This window comes from Chrysemys picta, chromosome 12, assembly GCF_011386835.1.
Source record: "Chrysemys picta bellii isolate R12L10 chromosome 12, ASM1138683v2, whole genome shotgun sequence".
NCBI lineage: Eukaryota > Metazoa > Chordata > Testudines > Emydidae > Chrysemys > Chrysemys picta.
The window spans coordinates 14,520,781-14,538,508 of record NC_088802.1 but is presented as its reverse complement, the minus strand read 5'-3'; the positions used below and the strand labels follow the sequence as shown (position 1 = coordinate 14,538,508).

General features: G+C 52.9%; 1 protein-coding gene across 1 annotated transcript in view; it reads left to right on the top strand.

Annotated features, from left to right (window-relative positions):
* The first annotated feature begins 284 nt into the window (after positions 1-284).
* Positions 285-17,728, top strand: part of LOC135975013 (zinc finger protein RFP-like) — a 41,273-nt gene continuing 23,829 nt past the window's right edge. Inside the window, exons 1-7 of the mRNA XM_065565046.1 lie at positions 285-716; positions 3,185-3,261; positions 3,867-4,086; positions 4,826-4,848; positions 8,860-8,975; positions 11,506-11,526; positions 11,630-11,656. Coding sequence (XP_065421118.1) covers positions 300-716; positions 3,185-3,261; positions 3,867-4,086; positions 4,826-4,848; positions 8,860-8,975; positions 11,506-11,526; positions 11,630-11,656 — 901 coding nt within the window. The 5' untranslated portion in view covers positions 285-299. The remainder of the gene's footprint in view (positions 717-3,184; positions 3,262-3,866; positions 4,087-4,825; positions 4,849-8,859; positions 8,976-11,505; positions 11,527-11,629; positions 11,657-17,728) is intronic.

Here is a 17,728-nt window from a genome sequence, read left to right as displayed (position 1 = left end):
ATCTGTCAAAATTATATGTTAAATAAAATTAATTCTGCCCAAGCCTAAATATCACTCCTTAGACACACAGTTCTGCAAGCTTATCAGGACAGGTGGATGGATTCTGGTGTCCATTTGAATCCCCAGTGACCTGCCCCACCAGCACAGGGGGTGACTGCAGGACCAAAGCCGTAATGTTGGCTCTTTCCAATTCAGCAAATAGAGTGAGTCTGTTCCAGGAAGGGAAACATCCCTTGCTGCTGCAGGCGGGGCATGGTGTGAACTCAGGAAATTGTAACTTACTCTGCCCAGAGGGAGCCATGGCTGCAGAGAACCCCGTGGAAAGTCTCCAGGAGGAAGCTACATGTCCCGTCTGTCTGGAGTATTTCACAGAACCTGTCACTCTGGAGTGTGGGCACAATTTCTGCCGAGCCTGCATCAGCCAGTGCTGGGAGGGATCCGATACAGCCGCCTCCTGCCCTCAGTGCAGAGAAACTGTGCAACAGAGAAACCTCAGGCCCAACAGGCAGCTGGCAAATGTCCTAGAAATAGCTGAACGGTTGAGTTTACAGGCAGCAAAGGGAGCAGGAGGGGACGGGGTGTGTGGGGAACACCAGGAGACTTTGAAACTGTTCTGTGAAGAGGATCAAACCCCCATCTGTGTGGCGTGTGACAGATCCCGGGCTCATCGCGCTCACACAGTGGTTCCCGTAGAGGAGGCTGCCCAGAAGTACAAGGTAGGGAACTGCTGTCAAGTTTAATGGGTAATAACTTTAGATTTTAATTACAGGCTAATTTCACTGAAAGTTACCTGGTGCAGGTGTGGTGCATCATTCAGCTCTGTAAAGCCTTCATTGTATGGGCGATGTTATAGAAAGTAAATGATCTGCTAGCGTGGCAAAAAATGAAGTCTTTAAAGATATCTGATGTGGGAAACTTTTCTCTACTTCTCAATCCTTTTCAAAACTATCTTCCACTGTTAATTGAAGCTGTTAATTGATCAGTAAGGTTTAAATCACAAGAGCCGCAGGCCAATTTATCTGAGCGTGTTACCTTCAGACTGGAAAAGGGAAGGTACAAGCTGTTGTTACAGATTTGTTTAATAGAATTTATTTTTATTATCTTTATTTGCATCCCAGTAGCCCTAATAGACCACAAATGAGATCTGGGCCCTGCACAAAACACAGTGAAGGACAATCCCTGCCCTGAGCAGTTTACAGTCTAAATAAGCAAGACAAACAAAGGGTGGTAAGGGAAACTGAGGCACAGAGAGGGGCAGTGAATTGCCCAGGGTCACCCAGCATGTCAGTGACTGAGCTTGACATAGAACCCAGCTCTCCCCTGTCCCAGTCCAGGGCCCAAACCACTAGGCCATGCTGCCACCTCAGTATCAGCCCCCTGTGAGGAAGTTTGTCCATTAGGAGGGAAAGACTCCTTGATAAAGGTCCCAGGCTCAGCAGGGAGATAAGGTTTCTCACTGGGATTCTGAATTCCTGTGTTGCTCCATCAGGGGTTAAAATATAATGCCAGACTGCCCTAGAGGAGATCACTGGGCTGAACACTGGGTGGACCCCAAACACCTTTGAGTCCACCCACAAAAGGGCTCTAGACAGCGCAGGGCTGGGCCAAATACCGTGGGGATTAGACTGGATTGTATCAATCTGAACTGCACTAGTGTGTATGTGGGCAAGGAACAGCCAAAGTGGTTCCATTAGCCCCACCTGCAGCCTTTTGAAATCTTCCAGAATCCACTGCTTCTGGGATCTTTACCAGGGAATGGGAAAGTGAGGTACCTACCCAGAGGACATGGCCACTGAAAGGGTTTAGGACAGCACTAGGGCAATCCCCAACTGTTCTTTATACAAATCTGCATTTCTAATTAGGGTGGCCACAGATACATCCCCAGAATATGGGCCCACACTGCCTTTGTCATTCTGCATGGAGGTGTCCTCCCCCCCCCACCCGCTGGTGTCCTTCATGCATCCTCAGTCTCCTCCCAGGGCCAGATTTCCCATTTGCACAGTAGGCATGTGCCTAGGGGCACCAGCATTCTAGGTGCACCTAAAACTTCAAATGTTGCTGATCCCAGATCCCAGCAGGGCCAGCTGAGCGGGAGACGGCCCCACACAGCCCTGCTGGAGGACTCCTCAGTCAGCCCAGCAGACACAGTCACCTCCCAGCAGGGCTGGTGAGTGGGGGCAGGGCACGGGACAGTGGGTGTCTGGGAGGGTTTGGGGGGGCTCTGGGCAGCGAAGGGGTGCGGGGTGCTAGGCAGTGGGAGGCACTGGGCGGGTTGGTATGAGGCACTGGAAAGTTGTGAGGGCTGTGCAATGGGTGCTGGGCAGTGGGGGTACTCCACTCCACTAAACGTGAAAAGTGGTGGTACCCCTACTTCCTGCGGGGGTAGGAGCTCCAAGCCACTGCGGGCAGTGGGGGTACTCCGCAGCTTCCGGCCACAGCGGGAAGCAGGGGACCCTCAAGCTCTGAGTCCCTGCAGGCAGGAGGAGGGAGCTTGAAGCCGAGGACCTTTCAACTGCTCAGCCACCGGGGGCAGTGTGGGGACCCCGCCTAGGGGCACGCAATGTGTAAATCCAGCTCTGTTTCCTCCTCTCTCTCATTTTCACTGGACAAAGCCACATCCAGTGTTAAGTCCCTACTGGACAGGGATAGTGCTCCACAAAACTGGGACTGTACAGCTTCAAGCCAGACAAATGGCCTCCCGACATCTCATGGGGTTTGACCTGGTGCTTAGACCAGCTCTGTCTAACCAGTGCAGTCCCCAGGGCTTCAGGGCTGAAATTCCAGACCATATTTATACCCTGGTGGCTTTTGGGATTTGTATCACTTTGTTCATTAAACCTTCTTGAACACAGGTTTATTGATTCACCCCCATGTGACTCCAGAGTCCTATTATGCGTTACACTACTAATCAGTTCATAAATACCGATAAAGCTTGTTTACAAATGAGATCTCTCTCTAATTACAAAAAAAAAAAAATTGAACTTGAATTGCTAACAAGTCTGAATATGACACACTCCCAGTCTGCATTAATAAGGTTTCATGTCCTTGGTGGTCCTGATGTCACAAAGTGATTAGAACCAACCAATCTGGGGGTTTGGATGGAAAAACATTCAGCTCTACACCCTTCTCAACCCTTCAAATAAAACCTCCCAAATCATTTCTGTTTCTTCATGAAAAAATCCAGGCCTATTTGAAGATTCTGAGGGAAGAGAGAGAAAAGCTGCTGGGATTTAAAGTGACTGGAGAGGGGAAAAGCCAGGAGTATCTGGTAGGTGCCTGTTGTTATTAACCAGCAGGGACTGGCGGTGGGAGATCTGTTTGGAGGCAGACCCCTGTGTGGCCTTGGTGAACATGGGCTTGTGTGTGTTTCTCCATGATCATGGATTGCTGGGTTAGATTCATGTATAGACAAGCTCTAAGCTTCCATTTCAGTTAATGAGTTAATGTCCAGCCCTTGTGGCTTTCACAGAAATCCCCCTAAGTGAACTGACTGTCACCCGTGAAGTGATGTCCACTGTGTCTGGTCATGGCTCACATTGTTAACAAGTTTGTTTCTTTTAACTCCCCTGGCATCTCTGTCAGTGTAGTGCTGAGTCCTGCCACCTGCTGCTCTGGGTCTGAGTTCCCAGAGACCACGAATAACAGAATATGCTAACATGACAGACATGGAAACATCCCTTTCAGAGATACAGGGGCCAAAGGGGAAGGTGTGAGAGAATCCTCTGCCTAGTACCCATAGGGTAGAGTCAAATGTCAGAAATCAGGATTTTCAACGAGGTTCTCCCTCCTGCACACTCAGCTCGCCCATGAAAGGGCCCCGGGCTCCATCCATGTTCCTGACCAGCCCTTTCCCTATTTTTGTACAGAAACACACAAACCGAGAGGCAGAAGATTGTGTCTCAATTTCAGCAACTGCGGCACTTCCTGGAGGAACAAGAGCGGCTCCTGCTGGCCCAGCTGGATGAGGAGATTGTGAGGATACAAAATGAAAATTTCAGTAAATTCTCAGAGGAGATTTCCCATCTCAGTGAGCTGATCGGTGAGATGGAGGGGAAGTGTCAAATGCCAGCGAGTGAATTCCTGCAGGTGAGACTGAGTGAGAAACAGATGCCGACTCTGTGGGTACCCCAGAGCTGGAGCACCCATGGAAAAAAATTAGCAGATGCCTAGCACCCACTGGCAGCCAGCTCCCTCTCTCTCCACAGTGCCTCCTTCATGCCAGCAGCCCCGCAGATCAACTCCTCCCCCTCTCTCCCAGCGCATCTTGCCTGCCCCGATCCGCTGTTCCACAGTGTGCAGGAGGCGCTGGGAGAGAGGGGGAGGATCGGGAATGGGGTGTGCTTGGGGGAGGGGGCAGAAAGAGGCAGGGAAGAGGCAGGGTGGGGGTGGAGTGGGGGCAGAAAGAGGTGGGGCAGCGATATGGCATTAGGGGAAGGGGTGGAGTCAGGGCCTGGGGTTCAGCACCCCCAGGGACAATAGAAAGCTGGTGCTTGTGGTTAGAAACATTCCATATCCCCACATGGGGAAGGGAGGGCTCCTGAACCGTAAGCACTGGGGTCCAGCAGTCAGAGATCTCAGTGTAACTCAGCGTAACTTGGCGTGTGCATTCCTGACATGTGAATGACTATTGTTCTTTGCAGAGTTACAGACACAGAGACATTAGAGATGGAAAAGCCCAGTTAGCTTACAGAATCCATGGCCCTGGACCAGGGCAGAGCCTCTCTTCCCCATATTTGCAAAATCCCTTCCCTGAGATCCCCTGTGTGTGTGTGTGTGTGTCAGATGGGACTGAGCTATTCTCTCTCTCTCTTTCTCTCTCCTCTAGGACATCGGAAGCACCTTGAGCAGGTATGTGTTTCTCTCTCACTCCCCCTCACACTTCACAATGCTGGGAAAGAGCTTGGTGGTGATGTTAGTGTGACTTTCTATACCTTGGGGATCACTAACCCCCAGAGTCCTCATTTACATGTAATTGTGATATTGCATATAAAGCATGCCATATGAGGTATCACGGGAAAGGTTATGATCTGCTGAAACCCATTGTTCCGTCTAAATGTGTATATCGTCAATACATATGAAGTTATGAAAATATGTTGTATGGTTGTCACTAAAATATGCTGTGGGCTACTAGCTCTCCAGATAGAATGACAAGGGAGGTAACCAACACTCGGCTGTGTACTGAACAGACAACACCAGCCATTGTCCAGCAAGGGAACTACAATGCTGTGACTCATCTGCATAAGGCCACACCAGGTCAACTGCTCAACCTTGCCTGGGGACTCAGCAATGCCCACCAGAGACATGCCTGGACTTGTGTTTTCCAAGCACATAGGCTAAGGGTATAAAACAGAACACAGGGGGCCCATCCTTGGCCTTTCTCCTGCCCCCACCTTTGCTGCAAGTAACCAAGACACTGAGAAGACTTAAGACTTGTTAGGCAAAAAGATTTAAAAAAAAAAAAGAATTAGGCAAGCACAGACAATACTGAAGGGTGTTTATTTACGGTACTGGGAAGACTGACAAGCAGCTTTGAAAATATGGTGCTGTAGTGGTAGGGTTATCATATTTTGTGCCTCCAAATGGAGGACACTCCACGGGCCCCCGCCCCCGCCCCCAGCCCCGCCCCAACCCCACCCCCTCCCCAAAGTCTCCGCCCCCTCCCCTGCTTCCCGCGAATATTTGATTCGCGGGAAGCCTGAAGCAGGTAAGGGGGGTGTGGGGGGAGGAGGCGCGGCCCAGGCTGGCCCCCCGGCGGCTCCAGCCTGGGTCGGCTCGGGCCCTGGGGTGCCGGCCCCGGCCCCCGGCCGACCACCCCCGGCCCGCCCAGCACTGCCGGCCCCCGGCTCCCGGCCCCGCGGGCCCGGCTCCCAGCTCCCCGGCTCCCCGCGGGCTCGGCTCCCGGCCCGGCTCCCGGCTCCCGGCCCGGCTCCCAGCTCCCCGGCTCCCGGCCCCACGGGCTCGGCTCCCGGCCCGGCTCCCGGCTCCCCAGCTCCTGGCTCCCCAGCTCCCGGCCCCGCGGGCTCGGCTCCCGGCCCCACGGGCTCGGTGCCCGGCTCCCGGCCCGGCTCCCCGCCCCGCGGGCTCGGCTCCCCGGCGCCCCGCGGGCCCGGCTCCCCGGCCCCCCGCCCCGCGGGCCCGGCTCCCCGGCCCGGCTCCCCGCCCGGCACCATGCCCCCGGCCCGGCACCATGCCCCCGGCCCCGCACCGCCGGCCCCAGCCCCGCACCGCCGAGCCCTCCCGATTTTCCCGGACATGCCCGGCTTTTGGGGATTTCCCCCCGGACGGGGATTTGAGCCCCCAAAAGCCGGACATGTCCGGGAAAATCCGGACGTATGGTAACCCTAGTAGTGGTCAATTATATACTTTTTTTTAAACCAATGTATTTGCATTTATTTGTTCATACAGAGACATAGTTACAAGTCAAGAGAGAACCCTGAACAAAGATAAAAATAAGAACAGTACATACATGTAGAGGCCATCCTAATTACATCAAACATTTATGACTACCTTGTGGGGGAAGGAGGCGGGGTAGGAGTGAGTGCTTACATATATCCAGTGGGCTGTGATGGGAGGGTTTATTTTGTTCTAAGATCTAAGTTACTGGGCGGGCATTGACCGTATAAGCTTATCAATTGTTTACAACTGTTAGTGCCGTTTGTGCTACTAAAATATTCCTGCTTGCTTTTCTGGGCCCAATCCTGCTTTCCTCATAGAACTGTCCCTTTCCATGGGCACAAGCTTTGTTCCTTCTTACCAATAAGCTAAACTATATGCTTGCTTTTTAGCAGTTTCTGTCTTTTCTGCTGGCTAAATTTTAACTCCTTCCTAACAGACTCCAACAGAAGAGACTGGCCCGATTTTAAGGGTGAAATCTGTGTACTGTGAACTGCAATATCCAGTGGGGGAGAAAAACTGCTTAATCTAGATGTTGCCCAGTCTAATAGGGTTGAGAGTTTAGAATGCGTGCTTATATTTTCTTTTTGTCTATCACTGTCAGGGTTCCCTCCCCACTCTGAACTCTGGGGTACAGATGTGGGGACCCACATGAAAGACCCCCTAAATTTATATTCTACCAGCTTAGGTTATAAACTTCCCCAAGGCACACATTCTTTGACCTTGGATGGTATTGCTGCCACCACTAAGTGATTTAAACAAAAATTCAGGGAAGGTCACTTGGATCCCTATCCCCCCCAAGTCCCTTCACCCCCTTTCCTGGGGAAGCTTGAGAATAATATACCAACCAATTGTCTTTAATGCAAGTACAAACCAGACCCTTTATCTTTAGGACACTAAAATCAATCAGGTTCTTAAAAGAAGAACTTTATTATAAAGAAATAGTAAAAGAATCACACCTACAAAATCAGGATGGAAGGTAACTTTATAGGATAATAAAAAGATTTAAAACACAGAGAACTCCCCTCTGGACTCAGTTTTACAGTTATAAAAAACAGGAATAAAACTACCTCTTAGCATAGGGAAAATTCACAAGCTAAAACAAAAAGAAAATCTAATGCATTTCCTTGCCTTACTTACAATTTTTGTAATCTTAGATGAATCATTTCAGGTATGTTCTCAGGAGATGTTGTTCCTGCCTGGTCTCTCTCTCTCTGTCCAGAGACGGAACAAATAAAGAGAGCACAAATAAAACCTCCCCCCGCCCCAGATTTGAAAGTATCTTCTTTCCCCATTGGTCCTTCTGGTCAGGTGCCAACCAGGTTATTTGAGCTTCTTAACCTCTTACAGGTAAAGATTCAGTACAGCTACCCAGGAGGGATTTTATGCTACCCTTATCTCTATGTATATGACAATCACTTTAGATCTATTTTTTTGTAGTCAATAAACTTCTTTTACTGGTTGTCTTTACCAGTGAGTTTCTATGAAGTGTGTGGTAAATCTGCTCAGGTTTTGGAAAGGCTGGTGTATATCCACTTTCCATTGATGAAGTGGTGAACCAATTAATAAATTAGATGGTATATTCCTGAGGTACAGTGCTGGGAGCTGCGGGGCGGGATTTGGCTGGTGCCTTTCCCTGTGTGATTCATGAGTGGCTCTGGGATGATTCATGCAGTATAGCTGGGTGTGGGGCTCCACATGCTGTTGTGCTGAGTGATAAGGGGCTTGCTGCTTGTCACTAGCAAGGCATTGTGAGAGACAGCCCAGGCCGGAGAGAGTTAAGGGGGTGCAGCAATCCCACAGTACCAGGCTTCACCCGTGGGACCCCATCACAGTTAGCACCACATCTCCCCAGGGCTCTACAACAAAATGTGTGGGGAAGGTCACATGTTGGATACAAATCTCTCTGATCAACTTCATCCTGAGGTTCTCAACTCTTGCTCAGAAGACTCTGGAATTATCCATTCAGTGGGGAAGACTGACCTAAAGTATTTCCTAGAGGTGTCACATCCCTGTGGGGACTGGCTGCCTCAGGATTGTGGGGATGGAATATGGGCTTGTCACTGCTGGGGGCTCTGGTTACCATTCCGTACAGGGAAGCAGTGATTAAGAGTCTCCCCCCCGAGGACCTGGGGAAGAGGCAGTTGGTGTATCAGTCTAGTTCCTAGTGGGCAGATTTCTACAGCACTTCACCTGGGAACCTGCTGTCCATCAGAGCATGGAGGCCATGCAGTGAATTGCCCATGGAGACTCAATTCCCCTTTTATCCCCAGAGCTAGTGTCTCCAGGCCAGAGTTGAAGAAGATTAATGGGTCCTGTGAGGGGAATATTGCACCTTCTGAGGCTGGCAGAAGTAGAGGAATTCTAACTCCAGGCCTATTAGAGCGACGACTCATCAGCAAGAACTTATAATGAGTCACTAAATGGAATATAATCACATGAAATTGTTTGTTTGTTTCTCTCCAGGTGGGAGAAGGGGAAGTTCCAGCAGCCAGAGGAGATTTCTCCTGAATTGGAAGAGCGAGTCAGTGGTTTCTCCCAGAAAACTATTGCACTATTGGAGGCTCTGCGGAAGTTCAAAGGTATCTAGAAGGGATCTAGGAGGGGAAATTGGGATAAGTGTCTTAGACTGTCGGAGGTGAATGGTGCTGGACAATTGATTCATAATTAGATTATGCATCTATTTAATTGTTGGGTGAGAATGCCACACACTTGAGGTCCAAGTCACTCAGGTTGATTGATTCAACCCCTTATTTGTTTCAAAAGCATGTCTTGCCATTACAATTAGTATTAAAGTAAGAAATGACTGACATAGTGAAAGAAATACTGCCCAGTTACCTTCTCCTGGGGCATAGGCAACTCATGATACATTTCTCCTATGATGCTCCATCTACCCTTTACAATGTCTTACATATTATACACATCCAGATTATATATTTATTAGTTCTTTTCCAATCACCTTTGTGTGTTAATAGAAAGTACCTTGTATAATTCATACACTACACATGCGTGAACTTTTTGATTGGCGGGACTTTTCCTGTCCAAGCTATTTTCATGTCACTGTTCTCTTTTCTCTGCATATGGGTTGTGGACTTTGCTAACTGCTCCTTGGCAGTACATTTTGGGTGTCTGTTGTCTTTAAACACATGGTACGATCAAAACATGTCTTTGTCCCACATAGCAACTTATGAACACATCACTTAATAACAAGGTGTTACTTAAGGCAACATTTCCCTTATGTCAAGCAAACGGCTAACCAGGCAAAAGCCAAGTCAGTCAGTATAAAGGCACAATCTCAGTTTCTCCAAACTTCTGCATAAGAAATTACCCTTGCCCCAGTTCTCAATACTTAACCTAATAACTAGTGGAAAGCAGACACTCTGAGAAGATTTAGCAGAGGCCCGGGCATCAGGAAATCTCACATTAATTTCATGATTTACCAAAGGTCACAGCATTAAAGCTCACAATCAGCAAAATGGCCAAATTTAGGGCATCTGAGTTACTCCCTCCCAATTAGAGCACTGCAGGGCAGGAGGTGCTCCAGAGCTGTGTAGATGCCACAGCTGCAGGTGCCCAACCCATCTGAGAACCAGGCCCCGGGGCCTAAAGGTTGGCACCCAAAATCTAGACCCTAAATTAAAGGTCATTTGTTACAGCTGGACCCAGCCCATCATTGAGTTCTGGTCCCATAGGGCAGCTAGGGTGGGTAAAATGGGCTTTAGGGAAGGAGAAAGCCTCTCCACCCAGGGCAGGTTTCTCCCCAACAACCTCTGTGGTGGAAACTGATGCAAAGAAACCAGTCAGTCTCTCAGCATTGTCCCTCCCCTCCCCAATTGCTCCCTTTTCCCCCCTGCGGATCCAGGGGACTAGGGTTACCATCCGTCCGGGTTTCCCCGGACAGGTCCGGCTTTTTCAGTGTTAAATGGCCGGGGGGGGGGATTTCTACTCAAGTAGAAATGTCCAAGATTTCCCCTTCCCCTTGTGTGGCACGGCTGATTGGACGCCTGGCCTGATTGAAAGCCGCTCGCAGCCACTAGGGCCTCTAGCAGCCAGAGTCCCTCCCCCTCCCCCTCCTCCCGCACAGAGCAGCTGGGCTGTGTTTAATTCCACCTGGAGCCTGCAGCTCTCCCTCTGCCAGGTGAGCGGGGGGAGCAGGGCAGGCGGTGTGTGTGTGTGTGTGTAGAGGCTGCAGGGGCAGGGGGCGCAGAGGCTGCAGGGCAAGTGGGGAGCACAGAGGCTGCAGGGGCGGGGAGGTGCAGAGGCTGCAGGGTGAGGAGGAGCAGGGCAGGCAAGGGCATAGGGGCTGCGGGGTGAGTGGGGAGCAGGGAAGCACTTAGCAACCCCCAACCAAGATCTGAGCAAAAGGGGGAATGCGGGGTGCTCAGAGGAGGGGGCAGAGTTGGGGCAGGGACTTTGGGGAAGGGGTTGGAATGGGAGCAGAGAAGGGGTGGGGTTGGGGCAGGGCCAGGGGTGGGGAAGGGGTGGAGTTGGGACGGGGCCGGGGGCGGGACCAGGGCCCGTGGAGTCTCCTCTTTTTTAAATGTTTGAATATGGTAACCCTACAGGGGACCCATCGAGTCTCTCACAGGCTTCCTGATTCTGATAGACTGAAAATAATTCCCTGGTATTTGTTTTATATTTCTAGATGTTCACTCTAATTCCATTTAGCTTCCTAATTCCCATCATGCACTTCACCCGATGTACTGCATGCTCCTTTCTGCAGGCTTCACAGGGTTAATATTTTCCATTTGCAGAGCGAGCCCTGTTTGGCTCTTACAACCTCCTGCACCTGGCAGGTGGGGTTACTGTATTTCTCCCCTTGCTGATTCCTTCATTGCTCAGGGGTTCAGGTAGGGTGACCAGATGTCTCAATTTTATAGGGACAGTCCCAATTTTGGGGTCATTTTGTTATAGAGGCTCCTATTACCCCTCATCCCAGTCCTAATTTTTCACATTTGCTGTCTGGTCAGCCTAGGTTCAGGTGTCTGGCTGCTGCTGTAGCCTCCAGGCTGAGTCTAAGGATTGTAACTTCTCTGCTTTAAGGTCTTTTTGACTCGCTTCTCTTCTGCAAGATAATGTGATATTGACTCATTTCTTTTGTTTTATTTTTAGACAAACTCCAGGCTGAGCTCAGTAAGTTCCATTCCCCCCTGTATCACCCTGTGTGACATTGTCTCCTGCTCAGCGTGTCGGTGTTCAGGGGCGTTCTCACCCCTCTGTCTGTGTTTGGTTGCAGGGTGGAGACGTGCCCGGCTCTACGCAGGTATTGTACATACCGCTGATATTTTATCCATGGTGAGGCCCCATCTTCCCCTGGGAGCTCTCTGCTCCTTTCCCTGCACAGAGCATTTTCCTATGACATTCAATAGGCTAGAAACAGCAATGTCACTGGGATGGGTGGAAAGGGGCAGACAAAACCCAGGTTTATTGCAGAGCAGGGACATGCCCCCTTTGGGAAAGGGCTGATTAGTGATAAAATGCTGCCCCCTGGTGTCACCTTTCCAGGGGGTACCTGGGCTCTGCAGGATGGACATTCTTATCTGGCCATAACTGAACTGAACTGCCAAGCACCCTCCTCTCAGCATCAGACCAGGCTTTAGCCCACAATTTCCTTCTAGCATAACAGGCCCAGACAGGAGTGTTCAGTGTCCAGGGCCAGCTCCAGGGTTTCTGCCTGGTGGCAGTTCAGCGGCAGCTCAATCGCGCCACTCCATTCTTCAGCAGAAGTTCGACAGCGAGTCCTTCACTCCCTCTCTTCCTCTTCGGTGGCAGTTCAAAGAGGAACCCGCCACCAAAGACCCGCTGGACGGGCCGCCCCAATAGCGGACGGAGTGCTGCCCCTTTGTGATGGCCACCCCAAGCACCTGCTTCCTTACCTGGTGCCTGGAGCTGGCCCTGTCAGTGTCCCCCTGGATTTGGGGGGAGGGAGGCCCTGTCCCCACTGCAAGGGCAGACAGGTTTTTATAACCAGCTTGTGACACTCCCCTGACCCAATTACAACAAATTGTGCTGACACAGCAGCTTTTCTGCCTCACAGCTGTGGCTGAGCTGTGTGCGTGTTTCCTCCCAGCCTGCTGCCTGACCATCTGTGCAGCCTGGTGCATGCTGGGAGAGTCTGGGCAGTTCCAGCAGCTCTAGCTCCAGGGGCTGTGTGCACACATTACAGCACCACCTGCCCAGGTGTCCATGCACCCCAGGGTGTCCTACCACACAGAGCTGCAAGGGAGGGGGGAGCCCAGGACAGTTACACAAACACCATTAGGGGTCCTGTTAGGGTGGCCACCTCTGCTCCACATACAGCACCTATCCCTCCACCCAGAGCACTGTGTCCCCATCCCACCCCTGGGAGGGGGCACCAGCCCCTGCAGGCTCCTGTTCTATTGACTGCCCCAGGCACCAACCTCACCATGTAGGACATGACACTAAATCTACCCCGCTGCCCCCGGCAGTGACCCCCACAGCCGGTACCTGTGTGGTGGTGAATGGGCCGTGCTGGCCCTGAGTTCCCCATCTCACTCACTGCTCCCAAGCCACCCTGTCCCCATGGCTTCCAGACACTCTGGACCCAGAGCTCCCTCTGTGCAGCACCAACACCCCGCAGCTCCCCTGCTACAGCCACTGACACACCCGGGACTTGTCATGTCCTGAACAGACTCAGATTTCCAGGTAGTGACCTAACAAAGGGACGATCCCAACCCTAGGTCCTGTCCACACAGCACAGTAACACCCAGCTGAGCCAGGTACAGGCAGCCAGAAACATGCCAGCCCAGGCCCCTGGCAGGGACGCTGAGCTGCCAGGGTCCTTAATTGTGTTAACTCCCTGTGATGTTATTGACATAAACTGGGACCGTATAGATCATTTTTGCAACCAAGGTCCTGTAGTGGCACCCAAACCTTGTATAAAGGGGGTCAAATGGGGTGTCTAGGACAAGGTTATGGTTTACTGGTTATGATTATGCTGTCTATATGTGTGTATCAGTTTTGTAGTCGAAGTTATGAATATTGGCTCTATACTGTCTGTATGGCAAACTTATGCTATGCTTCTGGGTGATATCCCAGACAAGCTGAAATTAGCTCTGCCTAGCCTGCTTGATGGTCCATTAAGGACCATCAGCTATACAATGGACCCATTGAGAGAAGGCAGATACGCCTTGTAACTCAGCAAAGTATGCAGGGACTGGCCCATGTGACTCCAGACTCCATTTTGCTGTAATTTTCCACAGTAAGAACAAAGAGGTGTTCTTACACCTGGAAAAGACTATATAAGGCTGATGTCTCATCTCCATCTTGTCTTCAATCCTGCTTCTTACCTCTGGAGGAACTTTGCTACAAACTGAAGCTTTGAACAAAGGACTGAGGACCCATCCCGGCTGGGGATGTATTCCAGAGACTTGATTTGAACCTGCAGTTTATTCCATCACCGCTGCAAGCCTGAACCAAGAACTTTGCCATTACTGTATGTAATTGATTCCATTTAACCAATTCTAACTCTCATCTCTATCTTTTTCCCTTTTATGAATAAACCTTTAGATTTTAGATTCTAAAGGATTGGCAACAGCGTGATTTGTGGGCAAGATCTGATTTGTATATTGACCTGGGTCTGGGACTTGGTCCTTTGGGATCAGGAGAACCTTTTTCCTTTTACTGGGGTATTGGTTTTCATAACCATTTGTCCCCATAACGAGTGGCACTGGTGGTAATACTGGGAAACTGGAGTGTCTAAGGAGATTGCTTGTGAGACTTGCGGTTAGCCAGTGGGATGAGGCCGAAGTCTTAGTCTGGCTGGTTTGGTTTGCCTTAGAGGTGGAAAAACCCCAGCCTTGGGCTGTAACTGCCCTGTTTTAGCAATTTGTCCTGAGTTGGCACTCTCAGTTGGGTTCCGCCAGAACCGCATTATCACACTCCCCCACGTGCAACACACCACGCTTAGAGCCCCCTGGGCCCAGCCCAGAACAGCTGTAACCTAGACTCATAGCAATGCAGGGCTGGAAGGGACATTGAGAGGTCACCTAATCCAGCCCCCTGTGCTTGGGCAGGGCCTAGACCATCCCTGACAGGGGTTTGTCCAGTTCTTAGAAACCTCCCGTGACCGAGATCCCACAACCTCCCTTGAAGCCAGGTCCAGAGCTTAACTACCCTGAGAGTTAGATTGCACCCATTGTTCCTTAGACAGGCCCTCACTCTGTCTGCTGGGACACTGGGGGGTATCACCAAGTGTGAGCATTACTGGTATTGCAGTGCGGGGGCAGGAGGAGGGGAACCAGCTGGCTCAGGGTGGCAGTGAGAGTAGCTGGGGCCTTTCACTCCCTGGTCACCAATCTGAGATTCTGGTTCCCAGAGGAGAGGAGCCCACATTGTAACTGTAGAGGAGCAGACTCACCCCTGCAGCACCTTCTGCTGGTGACTTCTGGGAAATAGCTCCAGCATCCTGGAACACCCCCTGCAGGCCAGTGATCCGCCTTCCTCTGGCCCCCATGTCCCTCCCAGACCCCCAGTGCCCTTGGATCTAGGGTGCTGCCCCCTGGCAGTACCCCTTTCAGTACTAGGGTCTCCCTTTCCCAGGGAACCCCCACCCACTATCCCTACCTCACCTCAGGATAAGGCCACGGCCAGTCACTAACTAGCCCCTGCTCCCTGGGGCAGACTGCAGTATAGGCCAATCATCACAGGCAAGGTTGAGTTTGGACCTGCTGCCTTGACCTACCCCTGTGCTGCCCTCTGCAACCCCCAGTACCTTTTAGCCCAATACTTAGCTGCAGCCTGGGGCTTTCCAGGCTGGAGCTCTCCAGCACCTCTACCTTTCCCTAGCCCTGCTTCACTCAGGTACCCTCTTGCTAGCTTCCTACAGCCACTCCCTTCTCTCTCTGAAAGCAGAGAAAGACTCTTAAGTTTTGGCTCCCAGCCTTTTTATATAGGCCACCTGAGGCCTGATTGGGGCATGGGCCAGCTGCGGATGCTTCCCCAATCAGCCTTGTAGCTTTTCCTTTGCCTCAGCCCTGGCTGTTTTAACCCCTTCCAGGCAGGAGCAGGTGTCTACCCCTCTACAGAGCGTGCTCAGTGTTTTCTGGCTGCTCTGCAGGTTGGAGCTCTCCCTCCTTCTCTCCACCTGCCTTGCTGGCTGGAGCTCTCCCTTACTCCCTGGGCTGCTGTTGCTGGCTAGAGCTTCTTTCCTGGATGGCTACTGCTGCTACCGCTGCTACTGAGTGAGGGGTGGGGGGGCCTTGCCGGCCAGCCCCCCCATCTCTGGAGGGAGAAGCCAGGACCCCACCTTTATCATCACCACTACCACCTGTGGAGGGTCCTTCCTGCTTGGCTGCCAGGGTTGCCAGAGCTGCTGCTGCCGCCGGTGCTGTGCGTGTCCTGGGGAGCTGCTGGAGCCTGGAGGTGGAGGAAGAGGACTGCGCGGTCCATCAGCTGCTGGGGGAGCGCACGAGACTCTGGAGACTACTGTGGAGGGGGCCATTCTGGACTGAGTAATTTTCGAACTGTGCTCTAGTGGTGGAGGTCTAGACTGTGTTTGTGGGGACACGGGGTGTGGTGTGGAGCCTGCCCCTGGTCTATCTGTGTCCCCCCCCCCCAAACCCTCACCACCACCGTTGCCCCACCCACCACCAACCCCACAGCCCATTTCCCATCGGCCTCCGCTCCTGCCTCTGGGTCTTTGCTGCTTTCCTGGCCTGCCACGCCCTACTGACAGCGTTTGGGTCTGCAGCGGCGGGCAGGCGGCCCGCACATTGACTTTTCGCAAGCGCTCGTGGGCGCACCTACCCCCCCCCGGACTGACCCCTTCCCCTTTTGCAACAGGCCCCCCAGCTTTGCCCTTTGCTGCCTACCCCCCTTTGCCCTCTGTAGCCTTTTACCCCTTCCCAGCTTCGGTTTGTTTGCTTGCCCCGCCCTTTTCCCTCTGCAGTTTGGTTCCATTGTCCCACCCCAGCCCTGCGGTTAGCCCCTTGGTTCCTCTACCCCATTCCCAGCCTCGTTGCTCCCTTGCGCCCCCCTTGCCCTGATTGACCTCTCCCCTCGTGTGCCCATGCCCCCTCCCGTGCGCTTGTGCCCCCCATCACATTTTGGTTAATCACTGCACCCCCTTCTGTTATTGTGACCTTCCCTCCCCTAGTGTAACTAGAGGAGCCGGTGTCGGTGACTGTCCCCCTAAGCCCTTGATATTCCCGCATCTCCCTGTGTTTCGGTGCCCTCCTCCCCTGCCTGCAGCCTAGCGGGGAGGAGTGGTTGACCTGCCTTTCCTTTAGCCGCCCCCTCCCCTTTTTTTCTCCAGTGTGTTTTTCCCTCCCTCCCTGCTCAATATGGAGGGGAACACGGTGGGCGAGCCCCCCCCAAGTAGGCCCCGCCACCCCTCCCCCGCCTGTCCCCTTAGCCCCTACCTCAACCTCCGCTGCCGAGCCACCTGCCACCACTGCGGCATTGGCAGCGGCAGGCGACGGGGTGACCTCCGCTGCTGCCACGTCCCTAGCTCCCTCCAATTATGGGGGAGCTGCTCCAGCCGGCAGGAAAGGCCAGGGCAAGAAGAAAGGGAAGAGCCCCGCTAAAAAGACTGGGCCCTCCATGGCAGGGGCTGCCTCCACTGCTGCGGCCCTGCCACCGGCCGCAACAATCCTTCCCGCTGCTCCCTCCACCAGCTCTGCGGGTGCCCCTCCCCCAGGCCCTAGGGCGTATGCCCAGGTGGCAGCGGCCACCGGTATGCCATCTCGCCCATCCACCGCCTCCGCTTCCAACTATAGTGGCCTGGGCCCCTTCCCCACCTTGACTAGGAGGCATGGCATCCGTTGCCTCCAGGTACCCGCCTCGCCGCACGTGGAGACCTACGTGCGGGCGTTGGCAAGGGTGGTGGGGCCCGCGGCCATCGTGGCGGCCTCCAAAATGTATGGCAAGGTTGTCTTTTTCCTTGCCTCGGAGGCCGCCGCCCAAGAGGCGGTGGAGAAAGGCCTGGCGGTGGGGGGCGTATTCGTCCCCCTGGAGCCGCTAGAGGACCTGGGTGTCCGTGTGGTCCTTACCTCTGTTCCTCCTTACCTTCCCAATGTCGCCCTGCTGCCCGCCCTTTCCACCCTGGGGAAACCTATTTCCATCGTTCGCCCTCTCTCGCTAGGATGCAAGGACCCCGCCCTCCGTCACGTCCTCTCGTTCCGCCGGCACGTGCAGCTCCAACTGCCGCCGGCGGCACGTGCTGGAGAGGCGCTTGAGGGGTCTTTCTTGGTCCCCTATCGGGGGACCCATTGCCGGGTGTACTATTCTACGGGGGAGGCCCGGTGCTACCTCTGCCGGGCGATAGGGCATGTCCGGAGGGACTGCCCCTTGGCCCGGCACGGAGGAGCGTCCG